Source organism: Erpetoichthys calabaricus, chromosome 2, assembly GCF_900747795.2.
Source record: "Erpetoichthys calabaricus chromosome 2, fErpCal1.3, whole genome shotgun sequence".
NCBI classification, from domain to species: domain Eukaryota; kingdom Metazoa; phylum Chordata; class Cladistia; order Polypteriformes; family Polypteridae; genus Erpetoichthys; species Erpetoichthys calabaricus.
Window position 1 is genome coordinate 254394472 of NC_041395.2, and position 16621 is coordinate 254411092.

The window sequence follows — 16621 nt, forward strand, 5'->3', positions numbered from 1 at the left end:
TCTTGGCCGATTTTTTGCTTTGAGTTGAGAGCTAAAATTTGGGTTACGAGCCAGCTTCAGATACCCCACCCCACCGCTAGTTCGTGCAGCTCGCCACAGTGAATGCCGCAACATCCCGTGTCTCACTCGTTCACTTTAAGCAGTTAGCTCGCAGTGGAAGCTTCAATGTTGTGCTCACATTTGTGCTTGCAGATATTTTGCAAAACTTTGTTTTTCCAACTATGGGTCCGAAGAAAGTGGGTGCGAAGGACAGTGCAGAGAAGAAGAACCGGATGATGTGCATTGAATTAAAGGAAGAAATTATAGAAAAACATGAACAAGGTGTATGTGTAGTCGATTTGCAAAGCAGTACAAGCATAGCACTTCTACAATCTGCACCAAACTGAAGCAGAAGGAGTCGATAAAGGCTATAACGCCAGCCAAGGGCGTTAAAATCATTTCTAAACAGCGGACATCTATCCATGAAAATATGGAGAAGCTGCTGATTGTGTGGTTGATGGAGAAGCAGCTCGCAGGAGATACCATGACGGAGGCTATAATGTGCGAGAAGGCACGAGCGATTTTAGCTGATTTGCAGCAGCAGACCCCAGGCACTTTGACAAACTTGGCATTGGGCGAGCCGTTTAAAGCCAGTCGGGGCTGCTTCGAGAATTTTAAAAAGAGGACCGGCATTCACTCCGTTGTCAGGCATGGTGAGGCAGCGAGCGCAGATATGAAAGCAGCTGAGGATTACCTCAAAACTTTTGCAGGAATAATAGCGGCCGAAGGATACATCCCCCAGCAAGCCTGGACATGGATGAAGGTGACATCAATGAGGTCATCGAGGAGCACTCTGAGGAACTGACAACGGACAAGCTAAAGGAGCTACAGACGCAGCAGCACACAGAGGTTTTGCAGGAAATAAGTGACGCGGAGGAAGTTATCTCTACAAGTGAGATAAAGGGAATGTGGGAGAAACTTTAAGACTTTATTCAAAAGAAACACCCAGAAAAAGTTTCAACTGGGCGCATGACGGCGCTATTTAATGACACTTGCATGACGCATTTTAGAAACATTCTGAAAGGGAGGATGAAACAGACCTCATTGGACAGGTTTTTTTTGAAAACCCCTGCAGATGAAAGTGAGGAAGGTGCGGCTAAAAGGGCAAAAATCAGTGAATAACATTCAGTTATTCAGTTCAGCCTTTCTCCACCACCTCCGTCAGCATCTTCAACTCATCTGATCTTCAAGGCAAATGCTGTACATTATACTGTACTGTACTTAATAAAACCAGTTTTTTGCAGTACATTCTATTGTATTGTGTTTTTATACAATATTCATTATTTATAAGTACATTTTTCTTATTTAAAAACATGTAACAAAAAAATTGCAGTGTTTTTTGGGGGTCTGGAACGGATTAATGGCATTTCAATTCATTCAATGGGGAAAATTGATTTGAGATAACAGCATTTTGATTTACGAGCTCGGTCATGGAACGAATTAAACTTGTATCTCAAGGTATCACTGTGTATATATATATATATATATATATATATATATATATATATATATATATATATATATATATGTATACTAGACAAAAAGCCTGTTTCGACAACGTAAGATGAAACGGGCATGAGTTTGTGTCAGCAGTGTATGAAGAACAAATGATAAGTAAGAAATAAATAAGAAAGTGATGTAAGCAATAATAATTAACTAAGAGGTTTGGGATATGTATGACTTTATCACGGCGAAAAATACGGTACACTTAAAAAATACATGCTATGACAACGTTTTTTGTTTGTATACTGGAGGCCTGTCAGTATGCAACTAAAGTTGTAAAATCTTCTCTGTAGACTACATTTTTTGTGTAGACACTCTCACTATTTGGTAGTAATTTCCCTTGATGTGGCCCATCTTTAACTTGCACCTTCACATCACTTGCCCTTCTGACTCATGAAAAAGCCACATACAATTGACCGTGGCTGAAAACGGGTTCGGCAAGGAATATTCCTACCATGTCAAATGTTTGTCCTTGTGACTTGTTTATTGTCATGGCGAATGCTAGTTTGACAGGGATTGCCCTTTGAATTTGGAAACACATGTAGTCTTTAAGCTTAATTTATTTTGTGTCATGTGCATAAAAATTGCCATATTTTATAATTATGTAGGGCCTATGGCAGTTAAAGGGAAAAATGAGAAATACAAATCAACGAAAAGTAGAAGAAGAAACGAAAAAGTTTTTTTGTAATGATTTTAGTCCGCTTTACTCATTACTGTACAGGCTTGTACTGTTAGTTGATGAATTTTCCAGGCCTTTAGTATAATATTGAATGATGAATGTTCCAGTAAAATATGGAATACTAATAAGTATAAGCACCACAAACCTGATATAGGTGTATTGAATGAATGCGTAATTAGGCCTCAAGCTGTAGTCGAAATCGCCTTTCAGGCCTCTAGAGCTTTAATCGAAGTCACCTTTCTCTTTGAATTTTTGCCGCCGTTGGCACCAAGTTGCAAGAATAAGCAGTTTTGAAAGGGCGAGGAAGCAAGGGGCATTAAAATCACTCCAGATGGTGTGGTGAATATTCAGTGCTTGATGCGAATAGGCCAGCAGCGTTTTATTTTACTCAGATCTCAGCAGCAGCGCACGACAATGCGTACCGCGCCACCTGTGGAGATTTGTATGCGGCTTAGAATGTGTACCTCGCTTCGCACACATCAACATCTGCGGACGACAGTAGTGTAATGATCGTGATGGCTGTGGAGTCGTTTCTGAAAGTACTTAATAATAATATGTTCTTACGATTTATTTTGATTGTGAGGGTTCGCTGTCATCGGGGCTAATACCCTACGCCTGGGAGGAAGGATTTGGGATTTCAGAATAATAATCCCTAAATGCGTAGGCTAAATCCGCTGCCTGCCGCGATGTTGGATTTCGGTCTCGTAAGGTTTTTCGGGCAGCTGCACAGAAGGCGACTGCGCAGAAGGCTTCGGACATGCGCAGAAGGCGACTGCACATTCGGCTTCGGACGGACGTGAGTGAGTGAGTGAGGAGGCAGGTGAATTATGTATTAAGATATATGTATATGTATATATATATATATATATATATATATATATATATATATATATATATATATATATATATATATATATATATACATATATATATACATTTACATATACATATATATATACATTTTGTGAGAGATGGCCAGCAGTTTATCCTGGCCAGCACCCCCAGGCCTCTAGATGGAGTCCTCCCTGCAACATGGAGGTGCCCCGGATCTCCACAGGGCATCATGGAAAATGGAGTTTAGCTTCACAGCCCTGCTGGATACCATGGGTGCTGCCAGGGAACGCTGCAGGGAGGCACAGGGATTGTTATTTTCCCTATAGCCCGGAAGTACTCCCTAGTCATGGGGACGGAAGAACTGAAGTACTGCCGGGCTGAAGAAAAATAAGAGTTTCCATCTGACCCGGAAGTGCTTTGGAGTCACATGGACTGAAGGACAGAAGCACTTCCGGGTCATGGACTATTTAAAGGACTGGTTGAGACCCAGCAAAGAGAGCCAGAGTTGGGAGGAAGTATGACGGAGCTGCTGGGTGGAGGAGAGGATTTATTGTTGATTATTATTGTTATTATTGATTATTATTGTGTATTGTGGAGCTGGAAGTACTTTGTGCACATTATTGTAATTATTAAAATTATTACTGGGACTATTACCTGGTGTTTGGATGTGTTGTCTGTGGGTTTTACGGGGCAACAGCGACCCCTAGTGTAAAATATATATATATATATATATATATATATATATATATATATATATATATATATATATATATATATATATATATATACACATATACACATATACACATACAGTTGTGCTTGAAAGTTTGTGAACCCTTTAGAATTTTCTATATTTCTGCATAAATATGACCTAAAACATCAGCAGATTTTCACTCAAGTCCTAAAAGTAGAAAAAGAGAAACCAGTTAAACAAATGGGACAAAAATATTTTACTTGGTCATTTATTTATTAAGGAAAATGATCGAATATTACATATTTGTGAGTGGCAAAAGTATGTGAACCTTTGCTTTCAGTATCTGGTGTGACCCCCCTTTGCAGCAATAACTGCAACTAAACGTTTCCGGTAACTGTTGATCAGTCCTGCACACCGGCCTGGAGGTATTTTAGCCCATTCCTCCGTACAGAACAGCTTCAACTCTGGGATGTTGGTGGGTTTCCTCAAATTAACTGCTTGCTTCAGGTCCTTCCAAAACATTTCGATTGGATTAAGGTCAGGACTTTGACTTGGCCATTCCAAAACATTAACTTTATTCTTCTTTAACCATTCTTTGGTAGAACGACTTGTGTGCTTAGGGTCGTTGTCTTGCTGCATGACCCACCTTCTCTTGAGATTCAGTTCATGGACAGATGTCCTGACATTTTCCTTTAGAATTCTCTGATATAATTCAGAATTCATTGTTCCATCAATGAAGGCAAGCCGTCCTGGCCCAGATGCAGCAAAACAGGCCCAAACCATGATACTACCACCATCATGTTTCACAGATGGGATAAGGTTCTTATGCTGGAATGCAGTGTTTTCTTTTCTCCAAACATAATGCTTTTCATTTAATTCATTCTTCCAATAGCCTTCTGGTTTGTCCACATGATCTTTAGCAAACAGAAGATGAGCAGCATTGTTTTTTTTGGAGAGCAGTGGCTTTCTCCTTGCAACCCTGCCATGCACACCATTGTTGTTCAGTGTACTCCTGATGGTGGACTCATGAACATGAACATTAGCCAATGTGAGAGAGGCCTTCGGTTGCTTAGAGGTTACCCTGGGGTCCTTTGTGACCTCGCCGACTATTACACGCCTTGCTCTTTGGTGATCTTTGTTGGTCGACCACTCCTGGGGAGGGTAACAATGGTCTGGAATTTCCTCCATTTGTACACAATCTGTCTGACTGTGGATTGGTGGAGTCCAAACTCTTTAGAGATGGTTTTGTAACCTTTTCCAGCCTGATGAGCATCAACAACTCTTTTTCTGAGGTCCTCAGAAATCTCCTTTGTTCGTGCCATGATACACTTCCACAAACATGTGTTGTGAAGAGCAGACTTTGATAGATCCCTGTTCTTTAAATAACACAGGGTGCCCACTCACACCTGATTGTCATCCCATTGATTGAAAACACCTGACTCTAATTTCACCTTCAAACTAACTGCTAATCCTAGAGGTTCACATACTTTTGCCACTCACAAATATGTAAAATTCGTTCATTTTCCTCAATAAATAAATGACCAAGTATAATATTTTTGTCTCATTTGTTTAACTGGTTTCTCTTTATCTACTTTTAGGACTTGAGTGAAAATCTGCTGATGTTTTAGGTCATATTTATGCAGAAATATATAAAAAAAAAAAATATATATATATATATGCAGTCAGATGGATGCAGGCACATGCACTTCACTCTGTCATAGTTTTTAATGTATGTTTACATGTCTTCGTTTTAAGGTTAAATTGAAGCAATGCTTTTTGCTCTTCTTCTGTTAACAAGCTGCATTTATACTTGTGTTCTTTTTCAACTTTAGTAGTATAAAAGTTAAGTGTTGACCCAAAGATTATAACGGTTTTGTTAGTACTTATAGATCTATGTACATATATGAATTATATATAAACTTACATAATAGAAAGCTGGTCTCTTGCATAAAGGGATCCAGACATCAAAATATACACCCCACCATTACACACTTCTTTCTGTACCCTTGCTTTTTGATTCATGCAGGATGGGAATGTGTATTTTTGGAGGAAAATTCTTTGTTCTATTTTATTTTGCAGACACTAATAGAGCTTCTGAACATCATTTGCTGCCATGCATTATATATGATACGATGCAACAAGTAATGTGCTCTTAATTTACCTGTTTTGACTCAAATGTTAGTTGAACAATTTTAGATTTAGATTTTAGTTTTATGATCTTTTATTGGCACTCATCAAGTCTTTCAAATTCAGGGCCACTACTGACTGATGCTTTGTTTAGGCGGTGGTCCATTCTTTATATATTCATCATGAAACTGTTGGCATTACACCTTCAACAAGGTCAATCCTGACTTGTTTTGTTGATGTTTGTTAACTGTTCATATTTAAAGCCACTTAAGTATTTACTCTTGCCTCATTTGCCTTAAGCACACGCATGTGATTGATTATTATTCCCTGCTTGCTTTGAGTAGTATTGTTTGCATAAATGAGGTAATGACAATGGACACTATGAAATAGATAAATAATGTGAAATTAGAAAGTATTCAGATTCCTTTACTTTTTCACATTTTGCTATATTGCAGTCTTGTGCTAAAATCATTTAAATACATGTTTCCCCTCATTAGCCAACACTCAATATTCCAGAATGACAAAGTGAAATCAGAACTTTAGAAATTCTTACAAATGTATTAAAAATAAAAAAAACTGCCAGCTGTGTGAGGAGGGCCATTCTAAGAGAGTGTCAGAAAATCTGTGTGAAGGTGGGAGAAACTGCCAGAATGACAACCATCACTTCAACTGTCCATCTATCTGAGCTTTATGACAGAGTGGCCTGACAGAAGCCATTCTTTAGTAAAACACGCGTGGAAGCCTGCTTGGAGTTTGCAGAAAGGCTCCCAAACGACTCTCAGACTGTAAGAAACAAGATCCTGTGGTGTGATGAAACAAAGATTATTGTCATGACTGGAGGAAACATGGCATTGCTCATCACCTGTCCAGCAGTTAAGCAGCATAATGCTAAGGGTTTGTTTTTCAGTGGCAAGAACTGGGAAACTAGGCAGGGATGAGGTAAAGCTGAACAGAGAAAAGTGCAGAGATATCCTTAATAAAAACCTGCTCCAGAGCACTGTGGACTTCAGGCTGGGCAGAAGGCACAACTTCCGAAAGAACAATGACCATATTGTTGTGTTCACTTGCTCTTGGACAGGTGGCAGATCCAAGTTGCTGAGTCAGAAATTTCATGTGAACCCACTACCAATTTGGAAATACAAGTTAGTAAATTCAGACAAAACAAAGCTACCCCAATTGTTTGAGTTATAATGTAATACTGACCTTTCAGCTTAGTCAATTGCTTAAAGTAAAACATATAATCTGCTCAGCCTGAAAGGCCATCTTTTGGTCAAACTGCATTTGGACAAAAGTGATACACATTTAATACATTTACTGAAGCTTCCTCTTTATTTCCGCAAAAAGTGGCATTTATCTTTAATTAAGTGGGTTTTTTTTTACAGACCAAGTAAAAAAATTGCCAGCGACCTCGCATTTTTTTTAATAGTCTGCCTAGAAACTACGAAATCTGAAAAGTCAAGTAAATGCAGCGTAAGCACAAAGCAAAGACAGCACTGGTGTGGCTTAGGGACAACATTGTGAATGTCCTTGAGTTTCCCAGCCAGAGTCCACACTTGAACCCAACTGGAAATCAATGGAGAGACCTGAAAACAGCTGTCCTCTGATGGTCTCCACCCAACCTGACAGGGCTTGAGAGGATCTGCAGAAAATCTCTAAATCCAGGTGTCCTAGAGACTTACCAGAGGAGACTGCGGGCCATAATCACTGCAAAAGATGCTTAAACTAAGTATAGAGTAAAAAGTCTGAATACTTGTGTCAATGCCTTTTATTTTTAAGCTTGTAAGAGTTTCTAAAATTCTGTTTTCACTTTGTCATTCTGGGGTATTAATTATTGCTGGATATAAGGAAAGATTTATTTCTTTGAATATTATGACAAGGTTGCAACATAGCAAAATGTGAAAAAAAGTGAAGGGAACTGAGTACTTTCTGAATCCACTGTATACATACATGCATATATTTATACAATTTCATTGGCCCTAATCTGAAATTCCAAAATGTGAAACTGTTTGAGTGCCAGTATGACCCCACAAGTGGAAAATTCGACACTTGACCTCATTTGCCTATATGAGGCTCTAACCAACGTTCCCTGCCAACACAAGAATGCTAAGAGGGAGAGGGATCCTCCATGAAATATTAAGAGCTGCAAAACACAAACTCACAGTTGATGGAGGGTTGGGGATCAGTTAGATGTTTGGAAGCTGCAGGTGCCCTAACAAATGGGCAGGTTAGTAGTGCTGTGTGGTACCCGCACATCATAGATGAAGCATAGGCTCTGACACTATGTCTTTTGGTGCCAGTATATCATCAGCCAAAGTCACCACCAGACCTATGTGCAATATGCATTGTGTTTTTTGGTTATTGTCTGTGTACAGTAACCTTTTAATCAAAACAAAACATTGTAGGTGGAGACAGAAAGACTGTCGTTGTTTGAAATGACATCAACTGGGCCAGGTGGAATCTCCCGTGGCTGGTCTGCAGGAAAGTGAGAAAAAGAATCCGTGCACTCTGCCACATCTTGGTCTGACTTGGAATTGCCCTTACTCAAGCCCTTTAGCTGCCTCCCATGCGCACGTGTGTGACTGCACAAAAATATTAAGAATATTATATAAAATTACCTTCAGACCAGGGTATGTGTATAAGATGTATATGAAACATAAATACATTTTGTATTTAGACTTGGGTCCCATCCCCAGGATATTTCATTGTATATATTCTAGCCCCAAGCATTTCAGATTAGGGATGGTCAATCATCTGCTCATCACGGATGGATGTACAATACTTTGATTGATAGATAAATAAATAGATAGATAGATAGATAGATAGATAGACAGACAGACAGACAGACAGACAGACAGACAGACAGACAGACAGACAGACAGACAGACAGACAGACAGATGTTGTTTAAGTGCCATAAATCACGGATTAGTATGCCTGCTGGCCTGGATGGGAAAATTACTTTTTGCACAGCTGAAGATTTTTAAAGGATGAACCAATGGAAGCCGGAGTTAAGTAGCACTTCCATCCCCATACAACACGTGGCAGTAGTCCTCCCCAGGCATCCCAGTTTGGGTACATGGGAGTTGGAGTCCAGAAGTGCATCCCTGTTGGGGTCTCTGGGTGCCGTTATAGGATGCTGTTGGGGGAGGACCCTCCTGGTTTCCACATGACCCAGAAATGCTTCCAAGAGGACATGCTATGGTGCCGGAAGCATTCCTGGTTACATCTTAAAGGAAGCCCGCTGCATCATCTGGAGGAGTCGAAGTCAGGAGGCAGTGGGTAACACTCAACAGGGGCAGCAGAAAGAGAAGATTCACATGTTAGTATTTGTGGTTTGCTTGGTTGTGTACACTTGGTGAGCTATTTGTACAAATAAAATCCTTTTTTTGAAACTGGGACTGTATATGTCTATACTGTATATATAAATTCTGCATCACAACTTCTCCATGCACGCTTTTTTTTATAATAGGCCTATCTGTTTGCAGAGTTCTGATCTCTAGGTAAGCATGGTCCAAATTGGCACTGACTTCCAGCACTGTGGTTATTTAACTGGCTCCCTGGGCGGAATCAGATGGTCCAATGGTAAAATACAGGAGCCCATCCCGGGACTCATCCTGTCTTCTGTGGGGCAGAGAGAAATGTTGGTTAGTGATCGCTTTTGCCCCTTTCCTGCAGTCATTTGATACCTTGGTCAGGCCACTCAGATGCTCCCCATGTGCCCTTGTGCAACAATACAGTATATTGCATATATATATATATATATATAGAGAGAGAGAGAGAGAGCGTGAGAGAATTGTATGTTTCTATTGTAGTGAGCTGGCAGTACAATCTTAAAGTCACAATCAATTCTGTCTCTAGTTGTAACTTCATTAAAACCTCTGCACACCACAAGTAGCAACACTGCTAAGTAGAGTCGAGTAAAACTGGAAAAAAGTAAACCATTTTATTTATGGTGCCTTTATAAAGAGTTCAATCATTAAACAGTTTATGAAGCATTTTACATTACAGTAAAAGATCAAACAGCTATTTCCTCCATTTAAGATGTCTCTGCATGTTAGAGATGACATCATCATTTGGATGTCTTTTAGATTAACCATCAAACTATGCTACATGAATAATTCATTTTTAAAACTAGTGAAAAGATGTATTTCTTCTTGTAAATTTTAATTATGAGAAACTATCAGTGCATGTACATATTCTTTTTATTTGTACTGTACCATTTTTAATTTGACAGACATTCATGAATTAATAATAGTATTTTAAACTGCTATTTTTATATTACATTACCTTTCAACTAAGGATGGCTTTTGTGTACAAGCAAATAAAAAACTAGAAAAAGCCAAATACATCAGCTGCCAAGCTGCTTTCATTCTGTCCTTGCATGTGAAAATGGCAGGCAACCACACAAAAATGACAACACTGTTACCCCAGCAACAGGGAAAGGAAAAAATACTAGTGAAGACGACAAAGACGAGACATGCTGAGGATGTCTAACCATGACCTATCATTTTTGTCTCACATGATCGATAGTTATTAAATTATTCACATGACTACTGTTTGTTTACAGTTTCAGTTCACCTGAGAGCCTTCTGACTGTAAATAATGTTTTTAAAGCACATCCATCCATCATCTGAGAACACTTTTTCCATGTCAGGGTCATGGTTAGTCAGAAGCTAACATCAACAGCCTCAGGTATAAAAGCACCAACCACCTTCAAATGGATCCTTGCCATTCCTTCACAAGGCACATTTTCTCACTATGCCAATTTAGAGTTATCAGTTAACCATATTTTAGTGTGAGAGAGGAATTGATAGTACCTAGAGATAGTTCAGGTAAGCACAGGAAGACTCGCATGGACACCTACTGGTTATGGAATTAAATCCATGTTTATGGAGCAGCTCCAACATCAGTGCCACACTGCCACGATTTCGCAGTATCGTTTTGTTGAAATTTATGACATTTTTCTAAATAATTCTATAAGAGAGTAAAACTGCAGGGTATCTGTCTGCATCAAAATTTTCCACAAGGTGGCATGTATGTACCCTGTCATTTGTGAATGTTTGTTTGCTATATCCTCCTAAAGCAGGCCACCGTGCTTGTGAATGAAAAAATATGCCTCACTCAGCACTCAGGAACAATTATTTACCATCTCACAACAGAAGGTAAAGGAGTAGGGAACTGTCACTGGAATTCTTAAACTTATTCCAAGTTGCTTTCCCTGAGAAGGATCAACGTTTGCTGGCCAATATGACTATCATTCCTTTGTGTATCTGTGACCTTACCGAGCTCTTGCCTGGAATCTGCAATTCGGACAAGTTAAATTAACAGAAGATTTGACATTTTCAAGACTAGCCAGGCCTTCTGGTTTATGTTTTAATCGGAGTGTGCTTTATCTGTTTATATTTATCCTTCTACAAAAACTACTATAGTATTCTTTAAAATTCCCCTAGTAGATGTGCCACAAGTAAAAGATCAGAGAATATACTAAATGTTGAAGGATATGCCTTATTTATTGCCAATACCCTTTCTGTGGTGTGATTTGTATTATTTGTTTTTATTAAAATCATGTATCCTTTTATAATGCCAGCCTGAATGATTTTACAGTATAGTATACAAAAACCCTCTCACCTTGCCTCTCAAAAGTATTGTCTTCTGAATGGTATGGATATTTTTCATGAACACTCACGGTAAATATAGAGACCACCAATTTGATTGATTGATTGAAACTTTAGACTTTAATATTACAGAGATTTTTTTTATAGTGGACACTCTCAAGTTGTAGTGCTTCCTAAAGCACTTAACACTATGATGCAGTTTTCCTCTTTATTTAAAGCTTAGATAAAAAACAACAAAACACTTAGAAATTCTGAAGCACCTTTCATCAACACACTCTTACTTGAGTATTTATTTTTGAACATTCCTGACAGCAGATGTACTGGTCTCAGGATCTCTGTGTTTCCAGTTATACATGGATGTGCAATGTTAGTTGGAATGTTTGACTGGCCATTTCCAAGAATTTCCATGAATACAGTATGCACTTTTCCACAATACCTTCACTGCAATATTATTTTGTTATAAACAGGGGAAGAGAAGGTGCTTAGAGTCATGAACCCTGCTTTCAATCACCACATAGTGCAAACACTTCTGTCTTCTCCTTGAGACTATATTTCTGAGCTGGTGTCTGTTGTCTGTCTCCTATAAAATAAAAGCAATATGAAAGGGTGAATGGGTACAAGCATTAAAGTGAGTTAGAATAAAACATCCAGAGTATTTTGTGATCAAAGTGAGTAAATCGTGTGGCAGATCATACAGTTTAGCAGCAGGTAAGCTTCCTTTCATTTAACCTTCCCATTTCCCAGCTGTAAGACAGTCGTTTATGACATTTTTTGGCAATTGTCAAAAGGCACTTGTCAAAAGGCTTGTGTCTTTAACATGAGAACTTTTTTTCTATAATGAAAGGGTAGGAGCATATGCAAGTTAAATAAAGAAACCTGCCCACTGGCCTTTTTTATGAGACTATACTTGCTCAGCATCCTTCTCTGTCAGTTTTCTTTTCTGTCTCACTCTTATTGTTATTGCAAGCAGCCAGCTAAAGGGAGGGGTTTTCTCTTTGAGGCAGAATCCTGATTGTTGCGATACGCTACTTGGAGACTTCCCCTTTTGGTTGGTCCTGATGTGTCTGGCTAATGAGTTAGTTTGTGAAGCTAACAGCAATCTTTGGGAATCACATCTGATATTCTCGGTTTGCAAAGGAAAAGAAAAGCATTAAGGAGGGAGAGTGGGTGGGGGTACTTGTCAGCAGTGTGCTGTTAATTTCTCTCTCTCTCTCTCTCTCTCACTCTCGCTCGCTTGCTCTCTCTCTCTCTCTCTCTCTCTCTCTCTCTCTCTCTCTCTCTCTCTCTCTCTCTCTCTCTCAGAGTGTGCGAGAGTGAGTCTTCTCATCAGCACCATTTAGATTCTGGAAAGCACTAGGAGGAGTAAAGGCAATGAAAAACTCCTTTTGGGTCTTATGTCTGATGTGTCATACCAGTAGAAAAACCTGCTTGCTCAGGATATCCATATCCAGGAATTCGTCCTCCTTTTGATGTTTCTTTTGATTCTTTCTTGTCTTCTTCACCAATTTCTTCTCCTTCCTTTTTACTCCTGGCTTAATGTACACAAGAAAAGGAAACAACTGCCACTAATCCAGATTGGGGGAACCTTGTGTCACGCTTACAGCAGCTGGCACTGTTTTTGCTATATCAGGAGGACTTTTCATGTTTTTTTTTTATTTTTTTTTGGTCACCATGCTGACTGAATCACTTCTCTTCTTGATGATGGAATAAAAAAATAATCAAACAAAAAGGAAGCTGAAATACGAGATAAAAGATGAGTGAGGAAGCAAAGGATAAAGGCAACAGTAAACCTGCACACCGGAAAAAAAAAGGCAAAAAGGTAAGAAAAGGAAATTTGCCAAAAAAAGCCTTGACCAGCTGAGCAGTAAGCACGCTGTAATGTTTTTATCCTGGAGATGAACAACAGGCTGGGAATAATTCATCAAGGCAAAGTTTGCTCTGTAACCTGAAGCAACAGCTATTATTGTTTTATGCTCTTTTTTATTTTTTTTATTTTTTTTTTGTAGCTAGAAGTGAGGTGGTATTGATTCCAGAGTGGCTGGTTCTGATGGGTGTGTTCCTCCGTGTGATGTTTTTATTCTGTATCAAGTAATGCTGCTAGCCTGTCGAGGACAACATGTAGCCTAACACACTCCAGCATTACTCTCTTTTATTGCCTTTAACTTGTCTGCTTGTCTACTTTTATTCTTAGTATTTTAAGTGAGTAAGAACTTGATCAAATGAAAGATAAGGATTATGCTAGCTTGTAAACAAAACCTGTTACTGACAAAGGGTGTCATGCCATCTTGATATTCTAGTCTGAGTGGGAGCCTTTTATTTAAACACTAATTGTGACAGTTAACCATTTACGAATGTCTACAAAGACAATGCTGTGGAAACACATATTTGGACTATAAATATACCTTCCATTCATATATGTACACTGTTAACACATACACACACACACATATATGTGTATCATGTAATATAAAAATCTACTTTTGTTTCAAATTCAGATTGTACTCACTTATACATGTCATCACCTCTATTAATATGCCTGTTTGATAAAATCCTAGGCAATCAACAGCATGACATCAATGTTATTGTAAAAATGAATTCGATATTGATCTTGCAATTGAGAGTTAAGCCATATGTACAAAAGTCTTTTGAGATAAAAATGGTTTCATTTATTTTGTTACATTTTGGTATCCTGTAATATCTAAAGAAACTGCTTTGCAAGCGCCAAGCTTTTATTATGAGGGGGTTGGGAGAGGGCAAGCGATTTGTTCCTCTTTTGTTAAAGGATTACACGTGTTATTAATGGGTTCCTGTGCATCCTATTGATTGCATTGTCACTACAGGAAACAACAGATTTTACACTCTTGTGCGTTGATTTGGTCATTATTGTGCTACTAAATCACCGTCAAAGCAGATTTTGCTGTGCTCATTTGTCTGTTGTTCGGAGTATATGAAAGTTATTTTTAGATTTTTTTTTCTAGCTCAGAAAAGACAGGATGAGCAGTGTATCAGCAACCTGTTGCTTTGCCTGCCTAGTGTTGGGGAGTGTTTAAGGCACAAATTTGGAAACTCTTTGTGTTTTTTCTCTAACATGTTGAGGGTAATGTGGATTTTATTGTTAAAGTAATTGCAAACATAAATGTATGAACAGCTATAGGTCATTGGCTTAGATGCAAATGAGTGTAGGTGTGGCCTTTTATTTTTGGGAGGGGGAGGGCAGACTTTTTTGTCATAAACAACTGTATTTTGTCTTTTTGAAAACAGAGATTGTACAGAAATGATTTTTGAAATATTTTTGTAAGATCCTTTTCATTTTTTTGATGCTGAAATATTTTCATCTAGTTTAACAACATACCGTACATGTTTTAAGTAATGACAGATATGTGCATGCATCACACTAGTTACTATGCATTTTATCCAACATTCTGTATAACAGTGCCTGATAATTCAGACTAACACTTTGTTTTGGAAATAGCTTTAGTTAGAGAAGATAAACCACAGAGATTACATTTGCATTTTCCAGACCACCTTAAAATGGCAGACTGTGCTTTAATTTTCCATTTTTAAACATTTACATTCTTAGAACATTACTATGTTTTTAAGAAGACAGTGGCAATTCTTTTTAGCAAATCTTTAAAATGTTATTGACTAGCAGAAAAGCCCTTCAAATCTTTAGGCATCTTACCCCATAATGTAGCACCCTTCTAAGTTTAATGTAGCTCCTTACAGAGCAGGTAACATTACAGTACATTGTTTGTTTTATGCAATGCTTTTCTTAGAGAATATGGTCCACAACTGCATTGAAAGTAGAGTACAAAATATATTAATTTGTAAAATTGTCTTATATTTGGAAGTCAGGCATGCTAGATAACTTGCTCGAGGTCGCAAAGTGTATTAACAATGGGGTTTTAGTGCTCTGCCCTGTATTTTCTACTAGAATTACATGCTACATGTGAATTTCCCCTTAGGATTAATAAAGTATCTATCTATCTATCTATCTATCTATCTATCTATCTATCTATCTATCTATCTATCTATCTATCTATCTATCTATCTGTCTGTCTGTCTGTCTGTCTGTCTGTCTGTCTGTCTGTCTGTCTGTCTGTCTGTCTGTCTATCTACATGGATTAATTGTCACAGTGTTTTAGAAGCTTAAGTATTCAATCACTTTGTGTTTTTTGACTTAAAAGAAAACACATCCATGCTTCTATCTTCTCACCTCAATAAGGTGAGAATCCTAGGCACAATCATTCGGAGCATATCTTGACAGCCATGTGTGGATGGGATGAGAGTCCATCACAATTCAGATATACTATAATCACAGTAAAAAAACTGCTCACACAAAGTAGTGTGAGATCTTTAATCTTTAATCTATGATAACAATGTCGCAAGTAGCTGGATTCTGTCCAAGATGCATTGAATACAAAGGAGGAGCCAACACTGAACGGGACGTCAGTCTGTCACTCATTCCATATCTACAATTATGAGGCAATTAACTGTCACCAATCAATCTTAATATGCACTATTTTGGGATATGGGAGGAAACAAACATGTCAAAGAAAACCCACACAAAGAAAAATATAAAATTCACAAGGTCAATGGCTGTAATGACTAGTTTACTCTGGTCCCAGGACCTGTGACAAAGCAGAGGTAATAATTTTGCCACTTTTCTACACAAGGCAAATACAAGTTGTTGTTTTTTTTAAATGCAGTATTGACTAAGTAGTAGGAGTTTGATAAAATCCATGTTCGTGTCCATGTTCTTCCAAGCTCAATCCTATACACTTCACCTAAAACCAACTGAAAAACATACCAATTTCCTATTTTTCTGTTGTGTTCATTTTTCCATAATATACCTCTGTCATATTCTATTTTTATTCATAATATGCAATTAAAAATTACAAAGCTGTACCCAGCTTTAACACTGTTGTAGTCTCAGGGAAAGGACATTTCATACTTGATGATATGCATGTAATTAGCTGTTGATTCCTAGGCTAAGGTCTTTTGTGATTTTTAAGGTGTCTATCTATGAGCTGTGAATTGTGACATAAGTCAGTAATATGTAGGATAAAACTGTCAACGTAACTGCAAACAAACAAATTTGTTACATAAAATGCAGTACGAGCATTACCATT

The 16621-nt window shown here is 38.2% G+C and overlaps 1 protein-coding gene across 2 annotated transcripts in view; it reads left to right on the forward strand.

Annotated features, from left to right (window-relative positions):
* The window catches only part of ank3b (ankyrin 3b), a 643030-nt gene that overhangs the window by 149718 nt on the left and 476691 nt on the right, over positions 1–16621 (forward strand). Inside the window, exon 1 of one of the 2 annotated variants that reach the window (XM_051923871.1) lies at positions 12826–13308. The exons of the other annotated variant lie outside the window; for it this stretch is intronic. Within the exon in view, the coding sequence (XP_051779831.1) occupies positions 13243–13308 (66 nt within the window). The 5' untranslated portion in view covers positions 12826–13242. Of the gene's footprint in view, positions 1–12825; positions 13309–16621 lie in introns of those variants that run through there. 2 annotated transcript variants of the gene reach the window in all.